The 19860-nt window shown below is 39.9% G+C and overlaps 1 protein-coding gene across 1 annotated transcript in view; it reads left to right on the top strand.

Annotated features, from left to right (window-relative positions):
• The window catches only part of LOC117959793 (atrial natriuretic peptide receptor 2), a 71732-nt gene that overhangs the window by 29052 nt on the left and 22820 nt on the right, over window positions 1-19860 (top strand). The window contains exons 8-11 of the mRNA XM_034897069.1: window positions 8180-8300; window positions 10285-10359; window positions 11331-11408; window positions 17839-17943. Coding sequence (XP_034752960.1) covers window positions 8180-8300; window positions 10285-10359; window positions 11331-11408; window positions 17839-17943 — 379 coding nt within the window. The remainder of the gene's footprint in view (window positions 1-8179; window positions 8301-10284; window positions 10360-11330; window positions 11409-17838; window positions 17944-19860) is intronic.

The following is a 19860-nucleotide window of genomic DNA, read 5'->3' as shown; positions in this document are numbered from 1 at the left end:
GTTCTGAAGGCAAAAGGGGGTCCAACCCGTTACTAGCATGGGGTACCTAATAAAGTGGCCGGTGAGTGTATATTACTATTATTAATAATTTCCAAAACGGCAGGCATTTTGGCATTTGGGGAAAGCTTTGATATACCAGACCTATATGATAAGATTAAACAGAACTACAGTACAGGGTCTGAAATTAACACGACCACCCGCCAAATGTGCGTGAATTTTGCAATTGGTGGGTAACACTGTCAGATTGGCAGGTAGCCAATGAGAATGGAGTGATTCAGACGCTTAACTATCGGGAAGCAGCGTACGAAGTTGCTTACCGGCCCGGACCAATCAGGGGTCGGCATCATTGGAAGACATTGATTTACAGCATTTTTATTACTTGCGTCAATCCCAGCAGTCCCATGTGCAACCACTGACAAATTTGGATTGAGAACGGGTAAAATTAATTTCCTTGTTTCTGCTATGTGAAGACGAGACGTGTGTGACTTGAACATTTCACATTTACAAACAAAACTAACAGCGAAAGACCATGTGAGACATTTCAGAACATTCAGCCAACATTTTGACATAAATCTTCTTACGCAATGACGCACGCACACACACACACACACACACAAGAAATAATGCAGATGAGATTTGACAACAGCTATTAATATAGTTGCAATGATAACTTAAAGTCCAATAAATTCTTTATCAAACCGTATGAATGTGTCCCAGCCCAGAATTGGAAGTTATGCCTTCATGCTGGATTATCAAGGCCAACCCTTTTTGTCATTTAAAGTTGTTTTGGGAAGGATTTTTAACAAACTGATGGTCTAAGTATAGAAGGTGGCATATGCTGTAAAGATTTTCTTTGAGGCAAATTTGTGATTTTAGACTATAAAAATCCAATTGACTTGATCGTGGCTGTGGACACTGCGGTCATGTCCTCAGTATTGTTTACATTCTATAATCAAGACCTACATACATTGTCAGATCTTTCAATTTGTCTGTTTTCAGTCAAAAATACCAACAAGTCCTCTAGCCCTTCCGACAACAAAGGTTATTTGTTTCTACACTCTAATACGACCTACTAGCCTGACAATTACATTCGCTGCCCTAGAGTGCGTCTAGATTATTAGGCTAACGACCTACAGGAGTGATTCCTAAATGATTGCCCCTGTGTGTGCATGGGTTGCGCTGGACAAATTTGAACGCATGACTGACCTCTTTGTTTCTAAAATCCTTGCTACTGCCCTGGAAACAAATTCATTCAGAATAGTTAGAATAAATAATCTGACTTTTTGACTTGTTTCAAGAAAGTGTAACATTTATTACTGAACAAAATTAAACTGACTAACTAATAAAATGGAGTTGTTTTGAAATCTAACTGGGCTAAGGCTTCTGGGTCTGAAAAGTTATGCGAATGCGGAAGTTCTTTAAATCGGAATTCTGTCTCATTTTCAGCAGGGGACGACTCCACTTGTTGCAAAAAAGGCCTTCTTGTATAGAAGTCTATTAGAAAATGAACCTACTTCTCAACTGATTTATTACCTCTAACATTTTCCTAAGGATGGTATGGTCTCAATTGCTAGTTTCAAGTTTTCCTCAATGCAGAATTATGTTCATTTGTAAATTATGTTCCCATCTATTTTAAAATTAAAATAGCAAGGGATGCTTTAGTGCAGGGCTTAGCAATGCTAACCATTACACTGTGTATGTTCAAATAGCCATGAAAATGTTTTTTGGGTGTTGGGTCCATGTTTTCTTTCATCTTAAATGTTGACCCCTCTCACTGTGTTTTCACTTCATCGAAGATGATTTACCCGCCTGGAAAGCTCAGATGGATGACTAGCTTTTGCAATTAGCTTAGCATGGCGCCACTGAAACCATAAACAACACTGGCTTGGCCGCGTTAACCTCCCCAGCTCCCCCCCTCTCGTCCAAAAATCATCAAGTCCGCTTTAAAAAAAACAAGATACCCACGACCAAATTGCCAAACTCAAGGCTTCAAAATGGCAATCCACAAACCAGTGGGTGACGTCACTGATGCTATGTTCATTCTGTTTCCAGTCTGTGGTTGAAACACATGTGGGATTCAACATCTTTAATAGAAACCCTGCAACGTGTGTGTACGCTGTGATCCAGATGATTTAGTTAACAACAAAATGGGATTGACTTTATGTAATTAGATGTTTAAATAAGTGTTGGTGTTCATTGCCGCCCCCAAGCAGTTGTGTATCTTTTAGATGAAATAATTGCCTGCCTCATTTCTAATGGTTGTAACTTTGTGCTCTGCATTCTGCTGCGAAAACAAATTCAAATGAAATTATTACAGTTTCCCAAGTGGCACAGTCTACATGTTTATGGAAATCCTACTAGATTGAGCCTCATTTAATTACATTACAAGTTAATCATGCATGACCTTAGCAATTAAGCTACTGTATGGGCTGCTATATTCTGGGTAATGTCATGGGTGACATCTGCATGTAATGAAAGAATATTAATGTTTCCCCTTTTCAACACGTCTTCAACGGTATCCTTACACAGGCGGATAATTATGTTCATGGCTAATTAATATACATTTTTTTTATGTAAGGAGGGGCTGATTTGTATGTCACTACACAGCTCTACTAACTAACAAATGACACCGGTAATCTAAGCACTTTTCTAATACTGACTATTAACACCAACAAGTGTTAATCACCAGCCAATCAGAATGGATTTTGATCAGAGGAATGGTTGAAGAAAGACGGAGGAGCAGCTATCCGCCCCAGGTAAATCCACTGAACCTGACTCTGAGTCGATCAAGTTCAAATAACTACCAGATAGTTAGACGCAGAGTAAGAACTGAATTCTGAAAACACTGACTGCTTCTTCTCTGTTTTTGTTTCAGCTCACAGTTCAGCGAGCACAAAATGGTTTCCTAATTAGCTAGCTAGTTTTCCTGGATTCTTGGCCTGTAAGTTTAACAAAATATTGTCTTCTTATCTTGGAGTTCTTTATAAAAAATATTAGATGCAATGCATTTTTGGTCCTGACTCAGTTCTAAACTTTTTGCTCTAGTCCAACTATATTTATTTTCATCATTTACATTAATGGCAGTTTTATACTTGGAAAGTTATTTCTCAAACATGTTGTCTTTTTTGGATTATGAGTTGGAAACTGTAAATGTAAACCTAATTTTCAAGTAAAAAGCATAAAATACACCACCAGTAGAAGTTAGAGTTTTTTTCCTGTCACTGCTGTGTTTGATACTATAGGCTAACAAATCACTTCCTGTTTTTGCAGACACCAGTGGACAGAGAGGCAGACAGCAGAGCTGTTTACAGGCGTCCTCCAGCTGCTGAGAGGCCGCCATGATCACTGTTTGACCTATAAAACACCACTAAAATGTTTCAAACACTTTGTCACTGTTAGTTATTCTCAGATCAATCAGCTCAGAACCTGGAGTTTCTCAACCTTGGAGTCGCTTGATTTGCATAGGGGGTTGCAATTTACAAAAAATAATATAATAATATGTATACTATATATTTTTAATAGGAAAAATGAAACCGTTTTCTATCCATTACATCTGCTGCTTACATGTTTATTTTTATTAAAGATTTTATACTCAGATTAATTAATTTTCAAATAGCTGGGGAAATGGGAATTTTTAATCTACTGTATTTCACAGGGCAGAACAGGTTACCCAAAATGAGTCCAACACTGAAATTATCGGGGTATTTTGTGTCAGAATGGGTGGCTGGTTGGATAGTTTTGGGTATATGTTGCTACATGATATAACTCCCAACTATTGCCTATGTAAAATGTACACAATAGTAAAATTTGGTGTATATACAATTTAATAAAAAGCTACCCGTGTATGAAATTGTCTGTTTCTTCGTATTGCTTTGTGGCGCTGCAACATCCCATGAATGTCTTAAGTAATTAAGCCTCACTTTTATTAGAAACAAGGAAAATATTTCCCGAAAAAAACTTGTTTCAAGAGTGCCATTAAAGGGCGTCCAGATAGCTCAGTTGGTATAGCGGGCGCCCGTATAAAGAGGTGTACTCCTCAACGCAGCGGGTCAGGGTTCAACTCAGACCTGGGGCCCTTTGCTGCATGTCATTACCCGTTCGTGTCTTCATCTGTCATGTCAAAAATAAAGGCTGAAAATGCCCCAAAAAATAATCTTCAAAAGAAAAAAAAAGATTGACAGAATAAGGCAGATGACTGCACTGGTATGGTTGATTTCAATGAGAAACAGGGGAAATTCTCAACTTATGTAAACTGAAGAAACATGCAGTGTACCTACGCAACACGGTCAAAATGAAATCACTGATTTTTACTTTTCATGCAGCGATGTTAAAAAGTTAAACCTGGTCCCGTAGCAACCAGTAGATTAACCGGGGGGACGGTCGTCAGCTCTCAGTTGATCTTGGAGTGTGGTGTGCAGCAGCAGTGTGAGGGGATGTTGAGCAGAGCAGCAGTGGCTCTGTTGTTTTAATGGAGGGGTTGGTCCAGCAGAGGTATTCACATATGGGACTTACGAAACAATAGGCCCAGTGTGGAGCTCCACGCTTTGCCCCTCTGGCTGCCAGAGGTCTCTAAACGAGGCTCCTTAAATAGAAAAAGACCTTCCTTTTTTCTTGGTGCTGGTGGATGAGGCTGGAGGGCAACTGCGGTTTAATGGTGTTTCCTGCCCTCAAAATGGAGGCACATAGGCACAGCCTGCAGTATTTGTAGACACAAGCAAGCATCAGAATCCCCTTTTAAGTTTCTGAACGGTCCGACAACACACTTTCTCCCAGGTGAAAAAGGGGTAAAAAAAGAAAGAAAAAGACACTTTTGGGGCCAACTGGGAGGAATCAGGGAAAGGCTAAAACTCTGTGATATGCAAACGCTGCAATAATTTCCTGCAGCCATCTGGAAGTGTTTTACACCTTTTAGACTGGGTTGGAATGTATGGCCTCTGCTGCTCCCCACCCCCCCAAAAAATACCCTCTCCAGACTCTGTACTAATAGTTTTATTTTTGAAAGGGTGTTGCTGTTAATCATGAAGTGTCCAGAAACAGCAGCTCCTCTGAGATTTTCCCCAGATGTGTTTATACGCTGAAATACATCCTCTCCTCTGAGGTTTGCCCGTCACACTGATAATAAACCAACTAAAATTTAAAAAAGATAAACACTCAAAACATGTCAAAAAATATAACTGATATTAAAAAAGGACTAGATTAATTCATCTGGTGTAGCAGTTTTAATCCATTTCCATTTCATCCACCTATAATTCTCCATATGGGAGAGAGGAGATCAGGGAGAAACTTGAATAAAGAGATAGAGCTCATCATTGTATTGCATCATTTAGGAAATTACACTGATTGGGCCAAATAAAACACCAGAATGACTAGCCAAACTGTTTAATCTACTAAAGGCTAAGCTATGCTAACTAACTAACTAACTAATACAAATGTTGACTAACCTAACTTTACATAGGGCAACACAACACAACTTAACATACCTTAGCAAACCTAAGATAACGTAATGTCAGGGCGATTATTTTCATGGTTGATTGATTTCTTGATTATTTCACGATTAGTTGTTTAGTACAGTTTAGTTTAGGGTACAAGCGGCCGAAATGGGTTTCCTCAGGAGGGTGGCTGGCGTCTCCCTTAGAGATAGGGTGAGAAGCTCAGTCATCCGAGAGGAGCTCGGAGTAGAGCCGCTGCTCCTTCGCGTCGAAAGGAGCCAGTTGAGGTGGTTCGGACATCTGGTAAGGATGCCTCCTGGGCGCCTCCCTAGGGAGGTGTTCCAGGCACGTCCAGCTGGGAGGAGGCCTCGAGGAAGACCCAGGACTAGGTGGCGAGATTATATCTCCAACCTGGCCTGGGAACGCCTCGGGATCCCCCAGTCGGAGCTGGTTGATGTGGCTCGGGAAAGGGAAGTTTGGGGTCCCCTGCTGGAGCTGCTGCCCCCGCGACCCGATACCGGATAAGCAGTCGAAGATGGATGGATGGTTGTTTAGTCTCTAAAATGTAAGAAAATTGTGAAAAATGTAAATCTGTGTTTCTCTAAGCCCATCCTAACTTCCTCAAATGTCTTGTGTTGTCCACAGCTAACTTAGATATTCAACTTACTGTCACAGAGGACTTTAGAAACTACAAAATAGGTACATTTTAGAAACCAAAATCACAGCGTTTTTACTTAATTATCATAAAAAGAGACTTAAACCAATTAACTTAATAGTTGACAACTAATTGATTAATTGATCAATCTTTGCAGAAAGAATTATCTTATCCTGACTACTGTTGAATCACAATACTTCTAGAATCACAATAAAAGAAAATTGCAATACAAATTGAATAGGCACCCATGTATCGTGAAGGATCAAATCAGGACAAAAGCATATCATCCCGGCACTAGTGTGTTATGACATGGGACCTAATATGACATAACATGATAACATAACTCACCCTAACATAATGATAAAATGGTAAAATGTCCTAATGTGATCTAACATGACACACCGTGACCAATAATCTACTGTAATCTTCACCCGTTTATCCGAGGTGGGGTCGCAGGGGCGGGGCTCCAGTTTGGGACCCCTAACTTCCCTTTACTAAACCACATTGACCATTGACCATCAATATGACGTTTCGTTCCACAGTTTTATGGGAGCAGCAATGCAGCATAATTGATTATCCCTTCCCTACTTTTCACTTTAAAAATGTTTCTGTTACTTTACTAAATGCTAACTTCTGTGTAAGTTACACAGTTGTTTCATTATTGTATATTCTTTGAAGAAAAAGCCATTGCAAACCCTAGTTTAATAAAAATTAGTAAGTGTTAGCACTATTTGACAATGATTGAAAGCAATGCTGTGAAGCTCTAAGAAAACCAGCAGCGTTACCTGTGCTAATACAGCTGTATTTAACCACTGGATTGAGATTTTGAGCCTACCATTTGTTGTCCATTTGTTTGCGTTCCGTCTGTTTGCACATTGAAACGTTGTTGGGCAATTTGAGCATAAAACATATTTAAGACTGAACCCTTTTATCATGTTTTACATCCATTCTATCAGTTTTAAGATATATCATTTTCCCTATGTGTGAGTTTGGGAGCTGTTTTGTACCAGTGTGAGTACTTAAGATAAGGGTTAGAACATCTGAGTCCGCTCTCAGTGAGTTTTTCCAAAATAAAGAGTGTGGGAGTTAGAACTGAAGTAGATTTAATCTTCATCATGGTTGATGATTGTTTTTTTTTTATTCTTATTTGAAGAAAAGACCCATGAGTCATCAGAACAAGTAGCCTACCTTTATCTAAAGTAGAGGAGCGAGCGTGCCTGGGTAGCTCACCTGGTAGAGCAGGCGTCCAAATACAGGATCAGTCCTCGATGCTGCATGTGACCCCCCCCATCAGGGAGGGTCATGATGTCATGTAAGCTGTCCTGTCACAAATAAAGGCCTAAATTGCCCCCAAAAAATCTTTAAAAAGTAGAAGAGAGAAGGCTTTCCCAGCATGACACTCAATACCATCAAAATTTCAAGTTACAAATAATGAGTCCAAAGGGCCGGAACAGCTAGTTGTATAATGTTGTTTTGACTTTTGAACAACATTTCTATTCACATAACGTTACTGATTAAATTCCACTATGGGTGTTTACTGTGTAATGTTGTTAAAAGAAAGTGCCCTTTGTCCAGTCTATTAACAACATCACCTTAAAAGTAATTTTCCACTTCATCAAAGTTCAATAAGTACAGCCTATGGGCCAGTGGAGTTCAAATCTAATAAGATGCACCTAAATACACGTCCATCGCTACATACAAGCGCTGCATGGGAAGCATTCTGCCATCAGATCTGAGAGCGTTATCTCAGGCCACCAGAAAATGGTGATACTGCACAAAGGGAGCAATCAACTCTTTATTTAGGTCAACTTGCCGGACAAAATCCATGTTGTTTTCTTGTTCCTCAAAATAAAACCGCGAGTCAACGTACCACCTGGCCTCTGAAGGTTTTTATTCATTTATTTCCTTATATATAAAAGAAGGACACCGCTGCATACAGAGAGTTGAGATTAAGTAAATTCTTTGGTAAAAAAAAACATCTCACTCATTCTTCTGCAACAACTCAAACCCTTTGTTCTTTACTTGAGATTGTTCCTCTGTTTTTTTGTCCTGCTGTTCTTGTTGATCTCACAACCTGATTTTCCCATTTTTGCAGGAAACTGAAGCTGGAGAAAGAGCTGGCTGGAATGCTGTGGCGGATTCGGTGGGAGGACCTTCAGTTCGAGAGCCCCAATAAATACCATAAACGCGCCGGCAGTCGTCTCACCCTTTCGCAGGTAAAACATCTTCTCAGACATTGCTGCTGTAAGTACAGATTGATGTACAGTACCGGCACCTCTCAGATAAAATGTGCAGGTGAGGTGACAGAAAACAAGCGTACCAAAGCTCTTCATAACGTGATTTCATATTAAAGCTGGCAGCTCTGGGCATCTCCTCATTTTTCAGAGCTTTATTTTGCCTTTTGTTCGGTCCATGTTGGTGGCACAGCCTCTGATATGTGATTAACAAGTTGTTGTTCTGCCAGTGGGAAAGACTCAACACTTTACCACAGCTTTCCTTCACATTCATACAGGGCTGACTATCAGTCTCCAGATGTCACTAGGGCTGATCATTGAAAAAACAAAAAAAACATAATCATAATTATTTTGGTCCATATTCAAATAAAATTTAAATATTGATTGAGTAAAGATTCTTCTGTACCTTAAAATAATGTTTTCAAAATCGTTACAGTGGTTCATTAATTTGTTGGAATGAGACATAAGAATAATGGTTATGGTAACAGTAATGGACAATTCCGCTCCTAACCCATAGGGGGACCGAAGAGGAAATGTGCTTTGGTGCCTACTGTAAAGCTACTGGTTGACATGTAGCTAATGCTAATGCTTATTCTTGGTGGGTAACATAAGGTTACGACACTGTTCAACATGAACAACTCTGGGCTAACCCATGAATTCATCAGTAACGTTAACTGCATAGATAGACGACTACTCTAATGGTAATTTAGCTAGCTAGCACACCCCTGTCTTCTGCCTCAGTCTCCCGGCGCTGACAACGGCCCGGTCCGGGGACACATCCACAGTCAACCCCCAGCCAGCTAGCAGCCATCCCGGTCAGCACTTAACTCCGGTGCTAAGGATGCTAATGGCAGTTTACTGAACCGTCAGAAATCATCTTCTTCATCTTCATCTTCATCTTCATCTTCATTCGTAACGTTACACCTCCGATAGTGTTTTCGGTGTCCCCCCCTCCTCTTTCGCTTTTAGCCGTCTGTACAGTTAGCTAAATTTAACAGACAAAACAGGAATAAGACACCAAAAGGACTAAAACTGATAGTAATTTAAAGATGTGGTAGCACTGGATCTGGACGGGAAGGATAACTCTGGGAGTTGGAAGGGGTGTGTCGCAATTCTGCCTTCTTAATCCGCAACACAGGAATGTGGAATTTCATGATTACAGTTTTATTTTCCATATCGTTCCAGCCCTAACATACAAACATACATACATACATACGGCACATACATACATATATACATATAGTACATGCATACATATATACATATATACATACATACATACGTACATAATATCTTATCACAATCATCAAGGCTCAGGTTCTGCTGTCTGAGGGCTAATGCATCTCCTGAGGTTTGTGTTTCGACCCACTCGTGCAAGCGTTTATGAAAAGCACATGCACACACCTTTTTCATTACTGGTTTTCCGTCCAATTCCTGGGATTGTGTGTGTGTGTGTGTGTGTGTGTGTGTGTGTGTGTGTGTGTGTGTGTGTGTGTGTGTGTGTGTGTGTGTGTGTGTGTGTGTGTGTGTGTGTGTGTGTGTGTGTGTGTGTGTAAAACAGTAATTTTCCAGACCAATGTATTTTCCAGCGTGCCATGTGTTGCCAACATTTGCATTCTATACAAATGTGTAGTTGACTGTGCTGGCTGTCTGTATGCAGTGCGCCCACTTGATTTTGATTCACTCTGTGTGCACTGCAGACATTTGCCCAAGGACTCGAGTCGGTGTTGTAAAAACGAAAAACACTTTTATTTTCTACAACAAATATAAGTGAAAGGCAATTTCATGTCTCACAGAGAGAAAGGTTTTTTGGATAAGAATGACAAACCCTTTTTAGGAAGCTTTGTTGTAGTGACGTGGAGGCAGTATTAAATGACCAATATTTAATCATCTTTGCCTAATCTACACATCACTAACGGATTGTATTCTTTTCTTTCCTTCTCACTACTTCTTCCCATCTTCTCAGAGAGGTTCCAGCTATGGCTCCTTGATAACTGCTCATGGAAAATATCAGCTATTTGCAAAAACGGGCTATTTTAAGGTAAGGCTTAGTGAGTTCTGACATTTTCAACTCCTGCGCACTCCTTTCCCACCCACACATGTGCACACTCGCAGAGAAAGCCGGAGAGCTGGAGAGGAGAGAGAAAGAGAGTGTGGGCGAACTTAGGTAGTTGCTTTTAATGTGAGCTGCAGAATGCATCAATTTTCTTCTTCTATTTCTTTCTTTGTTACTCGACTCCCGCCTCGCAGTCTGGACATTGCCATCAACTTGTTGCTCCCGTTAATTTATCCATTGAAGATGGACGACGTGCAAGGAAATCTTTCAAAAAAAGAGCCTGCTGAATAATGAGATAGCAGTGTTTTTGTGTTCAGCTGCGTGACACAGGTTCTATATAAATGCTGATGTCACATTAGACAGCTTGACCGCCTCATGGTTCATTAAAGGTACTGATGCACTTATAGGCCAGACGGGATTCAATCTGACACCAAAGCTCAAACAGAGTGAGACTCCACAACCTGCAAATACTGGAAAATAACCTCCAAAATGAAGTGTGTGTTAGTCATTGTACCTGCTCTCAAATACATGGCCATCATCAGCTCCTGACTGCAAATTTCCTTTTGAATAAAAGCTCAAACTTCCACATGGACTCACAAACAAACTGGTTTCATAGTGGCTACAACAGCGTTCTGTCACGTCTATGGCTCTGAGATATTCACCTCTCTTCCTTCCGTTATTGATCCTCACATAACAAAGCGACAGATACAATTCTTCTTCTTCTGCAGCAGACTGAAATAAGCCCCAAGCTTTTTTCTCCTCTCAATGCTGCTTTGATGTTTCTCTTTCTATTGTCATGGTCCTTGTTTGCACTTTTCATAGAAACAGTATGCTTCTGTTGTCTTTTTCCGCTTTATTTACATTTAGACCAAAGTGCATCCTGGCCTTAATGTCTCCATATAAAAAGCTGTGTATAAAGTGAATGGATTCATTGTCTCTTCCTGTGCTGCACACAGGGGAACCTGGTGGCCATCAAGCATGTGGATAAGAAGAGGATAGAGCTAACCAGACAGGTTTTACTGGAACTCAAACATGTAAGTGTCCTATTATAGATTCTTTCTATTGTTTTACCGGTTTAAGTGTATTATTTTATACTAATCAAATTTTCTTAATTTGAATTGTATGGTCAAAATCCCAAATGTGAGAGCATTACAATCTGTACAACATACACAAATCTATTCATAGAGTTCTGTTATATATTTTTTTATTTGTCCACTTTTTGAGCACATAGTGAAAAAGTAATAAATCATCTGTAAGGCTTTTAACCAACCCTGTGTCCCGTCACTGGTTTCCAACACCAGCCAAAATTCCTAATTAGAAGTTAAATGGATTGGCTCCACGCTTTGTTCCTGACCTAGTTAATGTAGAGGGGCGCACACTAATGTCAGCAGAAAGTCTAGGTTTGCTACAGAAGCTTGCTCCAATGGCACCTAATTTTGTCACCTATTTTTAATTTGGTGTTAGTCTTGTGCCAAATGTCCTTGTTAGTTTTAGTCATATTTAGTCATTCACATGTTAGTCAGGTTTTAGTCAACTAAAGTCTCGTCATTTTAGTCTAGTTTCAGTCAAATATGAGAACTCAGGTTTCTAAGTCAAGTTTTAGTCAAATCATTTTAGTCCTTTTTTTAAATAACAAATTAATAACAAGTTGCCTCTAACGTCCGTTTAGGAGCATCAGAGAGAAGCGCAGACATTTAAGGCCCCGGGTCCGTATTAGCACCAGGTCTCCGTACCCAACCCTAGGAGCAGCTGAATATTTTCTCTCATGACGAAAAAGTAGAGACGATTGTAGACGAAGAAGAGACATTTTACCTTAGTTTTTATTTTTACAAAACAAGTTCAGTCTCGTCTTTTTTGTCAACAATAAAGCATGTTAATTTAGTCTTAGTCAGCGTTTTTGTACATTGGTGCAGTCTCGTCATCGTTGTCAAACATATATAGTCTCGTCTTGTCTGACGAAATTAAAACTACTCACAATCTACGCTGCTACTTCTGTATTTTCTTTTAGACGTTTTTTTTTTTTAAACTAACCTTGAATTGACAATTAAAAATAAAAATTTAAATGGTTTTACTTTTCACTGTATAACTTTATTTGTCTCTCTCTTATTCTTTTTTTAACCACTACTAGTAGTACTACTACTACTATTAGTACAGTGCCCGTTGATAATGTTTGGAAGAGGCCCGTGGTATTGCTGCTTGTTCTCTCCAGAACCAACTACTACCCCAAAATGACTTGCAGAAGGATCCCAAACCATCTAATATGCAACCCCACTGTATAACCTACTACTGGCAGTGTACTTCTACATCAGAGGAAGACATTGTACTACTACATTTACTTGACAGAGAATGTTGCAGATTCATAATTTAATTATAAAATATCTCAATTAAAATGTGGAGTGATCAGACATTTGCCTCATGGACTCATGGCAGTGCGCTATATCCGCCCTGATATGAAAGCCAATCAGCAAAAAGCTGCATTAATCAACCACCAGAACCGGACCGAGTACAGAGATGGACATTTATCCCTGTGTGTGTGTGTGTGCGTGTGCGTGTGCATGTGTGTGCGCAGAGAAAGAGAGAGAGAGACATAGGGGGCGGAAAGGTGGAAGGCCTAGATCTGATGTCTGGCTTTTGTGTGATATTTAGTGTTAGCAAATGGCTTTTTATTGAGTTTCCTCTTAGCGAAATACTCAGAGTGAGTTTGAGCTGGCCTTTTATTGTGATGGGTAGACCTTTTGTCAAAACCGTTGCGATGTTCTTGTCAGCTGTCTGCTTGTGCTCCAGAAAAGTGAAGGAAAGTTTGCTTGGTATATCCAGCAATCTTGTAACGCTGGAAGAGGCAAAAAGTGAACCGCAGTCCGAGCCGGTAAATTCAGTAGATTCAGATTTGTTGGATACAGGTGCAGCAAAATCATCTTAGGGTCAAGTGGAATGTTCACAAACTACATGAGCATGGATTTATTGATCAACTCTTTCCAGAATGTTTATTTTGTCACACTCTCAGACAAAGTGCATCAGTGTTCCCAGAGTGGAGCATTTAGAGCAATAAGAGTCCAGAATTTTGGTCTGACATTAATCAGGTGCTCACAAACTCCTCTCAAAATGGACTCGGAATATGTTGCTCTGTGTTAGTTGAATATGAACTAACAAGTTTGCCATATTAGCTTATGCTTTGATAACATGTGTCAGTGCTGTCTTTTCATCTTATTCCCAATTTGTCAGTCCACAACCCAGACTGCATTGAACCTTATATGTTCCTTGGTCACTAGAGGATGAATTCTGATGTTGTTGTTTGACACTCCACCTTTCCCCTTGTGCTCCAAAACCTAATCCAGATTTTTGTGGTTTGGCCAAATACTGAATGCACTGGTTAAGATTCCGAATCGGCAACAGAATACTGAATCCTACTCCCATGCTCAGTCCACTAACACAGTAAACACATTAATGAAGTAAACAACGTCGAAGGCCTCTATAATAGTTGAATATAACAACTTAATGTTGAATTAACAAAAATTCACATCGCAGGAAAGCACATCGCTATTGCCAGAAGTGACTATTTTGTTTGGCAAATTTTCTCTTACCAGTGTATGATGAAGGAATGTTGGGGGGGGGGATGAAACTAGAAAGCTAACGTTAGCTAGCCAATGTTAACGAGCGGCAGACAGCTGTTGCGTTGCTCCGCTCCCACTGTAGGAAGACTCATTTACCGAGAGAACAGCTGACACCCCGGGAGAGGCACAGTAATGACAATAATAAGATAGCTGTCTTTGTGTTTAGCTGCATGATGCTGGTCTTGTATAAAGTCCCGGTGCATCTTGAACGCCTCATGGATCATTGGTGGTAGACTATTGATAATAAAATTGAGACCAGAGGTGATTAACTCCGACACCAAAGCTCATACAGAGAGAAAGCCTCTCCAACCTGCAAATACTGGAAAATAATATTAGATATAATTATATAACACCCTCAGGACCATTTCTAGCTCCACTCCTGGTATTTCCCTAAAAATAGTCAAATACTTCCGTCAAACACTTTCGTATTTTGGGGTGTAGTCAGAGGTTAAATAGGGCCGGAGTGCAGCTCCGCCTCCTCAGGTCCACAACGGACCCTGCCGGAGCTCAGCTTCATCTCCTTCAGCATTAAACATTTTGCCCCGATTGTTCTGAGTGTGCCCCCCGAGTGTATTTTTAAGAGATGACTGACAAATATGAAACTGTACGTTGCTTAGTTTCCACTCTTGCTGTAAAAAGCTGTGCAGCTTCATGTTAATGGACGCGCTCTGCTGTAGACATGCTGCGGCAGATGTGTTGCGTTTCTACTCCGTGTGTTTCTGCCGTAGTTTCGGTTTTCCACCTCTGATGTAGAGCAGCGTAGAGCCACGTCCCTAAGCTTTGTCTCATCCAAAGACCAGAGACCCATGAGGGCTCTGAGTCTGTCAGAAGGTCTGAAATCTGCCCTATCAGCAGAGCAATCACGTATTGCACAGCAGACTATGGTGCAAGTAGACTATTTTCTGACAAATAGTGACTTTATTCTTGTAATAGCCAATTATAACTTTATTTTTCACAAAATATCACGATTCCACCAAACCTCAGAGGACATAGATGGGATGAGTTATATTTTAAATGTGCACAAAGTTTTGGACATGAGCAGATCTCTTGCTCAAACATGTGATATACTACAGACCGGGGGTTTATTAATAAATTAAAATGAATATTGTATCGTTAAGTTGGATAATTGTCATATACACATTTAAGGAGGTTACATCTTCAACAAAAGATGCAAAAGAGGAGGGAAGAATAAATGATGCCTGAGCTACATGTGAGCTGACTCAGATATAATTACATAGAATAGTTGATCTAAAGGAGAATAAATACAAAGCAATACAGACTGCCTGAAAGCCTTTTTTTGCAATGTATTCCATTATATTTTTTAATTTGGATTGAAACATTGGTTTCCATTACATAAAGATATTTCAGGCATATTGATTCAGAAAAAGATAGAAATAGGTGCATAAAAATTCACCAAAATGTGAAAATGTCAAAAGTGTTTAATGCCAAAAAGAATTCTGGGGATGGACCCCCAGACCCCCTCATCAGAAGTCACTGTAATAAAAAAATCAACGTCATTTTCTTGATTAAAAAGATGTTTACGCATTTGCCAACCAATATTATCAAACATGTTCAATTTCAAACATTTTCCAAGGGTAAAATCTGGTACTGGCTTGTTCACATTAAAGCAAAAAATAATAATAATATAGTAAGTGAATTGTAAAGTATTTATCTACGTTTGAATACCTAATCAACCCTACCTTACACCTAATAATGGAAAAAGAGCTCCCTTGGTTTAAAAAGGCATTAAGTCATTTTACAGCGTGATTTTGAATGATGACCATAAATAAGAGCTCCCCCTCCCTACAAAAGCCAATTTAACCACCGCCTCTACTCTGCTCACAGTTTCACTTTTAGACTTTTCTTTCTTCCACTGAGAGGTTCAAATGGACGAGAGCCATGTAACGAAATATGACGAGAGCCAAGTGCAGACACCTTGGGGGTTAAGTGTAAAAGAAATCCATCTGCGTATCAACAAGTTGTATTCAGCAAATCATTTATTCACTCAATTAAATGAATTAAATCATGAATTGACATTATTGTACTTAAAACTGCCTCAGTAGGACAGTAAAAGCTTAATTTCTTGTTTTTTTTAACCTTTTTGCAGGATGTGGGACCTAGCTCCTTATTAGAATGTTCGACCAGTACCACTGCAGGATGTTTCTCTTTGAAGAGTTCACATCTTTAAACTGTCTCTTCAACATCATTGACAACAGCTGGGGGTGAAAAGGTCCTTTGGGCTGGGAAATGTTACGAGGCAGCGAAAAGGAAGCTAATACAGAAACATGGATGAGGTTCAGGGGTGCACTATATGAGCAAAACACGTTGACTATCATGATAATGATATTACTAGCAACAAAAAAGTGTACTCAGTTCTGCATTTCTGCTTATTTCAGTATTCTGCTAAAGTACAACCCATTGCTTTTTAAATTGAAAACAAATAAAAGGAAATAATCTCCAACATTTTTTTATTGAACAGATTGACCACTGACTTGAATGTCAGAGCTACCACTAACACGGATTGACAGTTGCATGTGCAATCACAAGTGCAGTTTTCTTCTGATATTTTTTTTCAAATAACAAAAAAAATCTCGGAATGTCTTTACTGATATGTCGCAACCTTTTGTGATGTGTTTAATGCGCCAGTTAATATTGCAATGATAAAAAAAAGCCTTATTATTGTTGTTTGCTGAGGGAAACAGTGTGGCGCTGGGAAATTACACGGGTGCTCTTTTTGGCCACCCCTTCACCTTTGACATCTCCAAATCCAAGTCCAACTCTCTCTGTGCCAGCTTTGTATTTTGGTTCTCCCCCCCCTACACTCGTGTGAGTTGCATCACGTTGGAGGAGAGCAGTTTAGGCTTCTTGGATGCCTCTGTGGCCTCTCGGTCAGTCAGAAGGCACACATGCCAGAGAGGCTGCTGTCTGGGCTGGCAGCTTCTCAGACGCCCCGGGGGCCTGATCGACTGTCAGGCCTCAGCTCAGGAGAAAGCCAACCAGATGGGGGGAAAAGATGGGCCTGCCAGTGGAAACTTAACCACATGTCATTCAGCACTCTCCCCCCCCAACCCTCCCCCCCCTTTTCCAGTGGTTCTCCTCCCCCTCCTCACCAGTGTGCAGCAAGGGGAATTATATAGGCCAAAGGGTAGGCTAACATCCCCGAAGCCGTAAACAGGAGCGACTGACTCCCTGGTTTTGGTGTGAGAGCGGCTGTCACTCAGTGTGCTCAAAGAAGAAATGTACACTGTTGAAATTATGAACACTGTTTTTGAAGTTTAATGCTGGCTGCAGAAAGATTGACTTGTTGTTGTTGTTGTTAATGCTGCTTTCTGTCAGCGCTCATACGGGCCTGGGATGAAAACACGAGGAGCACGTTTTCCAGAAAACACACTTACTCATTACAATAACCTGCCAGAAAATGTTCCCCTTTAATCACTTAACCTTTAACACCTCTGTTATTTATACTTAACTTTTTATATTCAAAATGATTGATGTTTTGTAGAGTAGTTTTTCAGCCTGCTTTGCTCTGATATTCCTGCTCCGCACATCTTCTGAACACCTCAATGGTTTTTTTTTCATCATCCTTAGCACACAGCCTCATTCATAACCTGCAAATTATGCACATGTTTCAACTGGGTGCCCTGAGCAGGAATGAGTCTCAACACGTACAAAACGACCCCGTGCCAGCTAGCCAACTGCAAATAGACTATTTTGATGAACTGCTGGCAGGGTTATTCTCAGAACTTTGTATATAAATGAACCGTCAGTGCTCTGTTTCCATGGGGTTTGGGAATGTGATGTTTGGAAAGACTTGGACTCACAGTTGCAGTGTGTTTGTTTGGTTTTTTTTCAGATGAGAGACGTTCAGTTCAACCATCTAACCAGGTTCATCGGAGCCTGCATTGACCCTCCCAACATCTGCATCGTAACAGAGTACTGTCCCAGAGGCAGCTTGCAGGTAATGTCTTTGTGAAAGAAAACTTCTTGCATATTGGCTCAGTGACGCTGATAAGATTTACTCCGTAGGTATTTTTGTGGACAAAAGTGGTAGTGTTTACATGAGCACCACCGCCTCGTGTTGAAAAGATCTTAATCTGGCTAGCACGTTTGTTTTGGATGAGTGAAAGAAAAACATTTTTACTCTTTATTTTTCAAACAGCTGTTTGCAGGATGCATTGCGATTAGGTAATGGAGCTAAGATTAATAAATAATATATAAATGTACTATTTAATGTAAATGTATACTTCTTGTAGTCACCAATGCAGGCTTTTGATCACGTCTGGGAATTTATTTCATAAATAAAATAGACATTTTGCATACCTGTCCATGAGGAATAGGGCCAAGTCATTGAATCCTTTCAAATCACTGTCCCTTTTAGTTTTTTGGTCAATTGTTTTCTTTTTCTCTTTGCTGATCCTGCTCCAGTATCTGCCCTACCCACAAAATATTACAATTAAAATAAAATTCTCTGAAGAGAAATCTCCTCCGGCTTCCTTTCGACTAGCTAACATACTCGCCCGGAAACTTTGCCTGGGAAAATGGGAACCTAGGCTCTACCGGGCTGCGTTTTATAAACGGTTTTGTCTGGTTTCCTGGGGAATTGTACCCAGGGACAGGCGTTAAGAATCACTATGTAGAAAAAGCCAATCTTCTTGCTGATGGTCTCATTTGTTTATGTCATATAGAGGGATCAGTATTCAATTGAGACTGTTTCATAAAAAGATAAAAACTCCTTGTAGTTGCTTTAATCACAATATGTGAACTACTCACAGGCAAACTAAAAGCCCCCAGAGGGCCACACGTCTGCCAAGAATGTCCAGTCCTCTGCATGATTATTTGACAGCTATAAAATTTCTTCAACATGTTCGTTGATCAACAGAAAACAAGTTTGGCATTTTGTGACGGACATCACAAGGATTAGCTGACCTCTGTTTTTATTGAAAATGGAATATCTTTGGGTTATGGATTGTTGGTTGAACAAAACAAGCTATGTTGACCTTACCCTGGTCAACATTTACACTACTTCACAGTCTAAAATTAATCTAAAAAAATCATTGTTAGTGACTGTTAGTTAGCCCTATACGTACAGCTGCCATCTATCATCTTCATATAAACAACATCATTTGAGTAATGACTTAATGCAGTGCCTGTAACCTTTATACCAAAAGTGAAGGTGAGATCATTTGTCTACTGGGAGTTTTGCATTTGGAAAAAAGCTGAAGTTACTTAGTGGTCGATTTATTAATCGACATGTCCTCAGGCTTATTAGTCACTAAATAAAAAGTTTGTAACATAAGCCAACTGATGGACTTGTGTTGTTGCAGTAGTCAACTGTTTTAGGATAGACAAACCTGTCACACTAACAAACTCTTCCTGGGAGTGTTTATAGCGAGCTCCAAACACTGATCTCTACGGCACCAAGATAAATCACCTTATAAGCCTACAGTGAGAGTACAGTACATGGCAAACTCATCTTTGAAGTGTAACAAATTTGTCTTTGTCTTATATCAATCTTTTGCGATTACAGTACACGATGCCTGAAGTAATCTTGTTCTTGGCCCGCACTCTGTTTCCAACATGCCAGCAGCTTCCTAAAATGGACGAGCTGGAAAACAATGGAAATGTCCGCCATGGTTTTCATCACTCACACTTAGAGAAAGAATCAAAAAGAAGAACTGCACCACAGCACCTTTTTAATTATGGTTTCATTGTCTCATATTATATATGAGACATTTATATATATATATAAATGTATTATATATATATATCGGAGAAGACATGGAGAAGGACATCACATGTGGAGGATGATGGGGGATTGTCGTCAATTACCCTGGTGGAGGTCGCTGAGGTAGTCAAACAACTCCACAGCGGCAAA

The sequence above is a fragment of the Etheostoma cragini genome, chromosome 16 (assembly GCF_013103735.1).
Source record: "Etheostoma cragini isolate CJK2018 chromosome 16, CSU_Ecrag_1.0, whole genome shotgun sequence".
In the NCBI taxonomy this organism is placed as follows: Eukaryota; Metazoa; Chordata; class Actinopteri; order Perciformes; family Percidae; genus Etheostoma; species Etheostoma cragini.
This window is presented reverse-complemented; position numbering and strand designations above follow the sequence as displayed.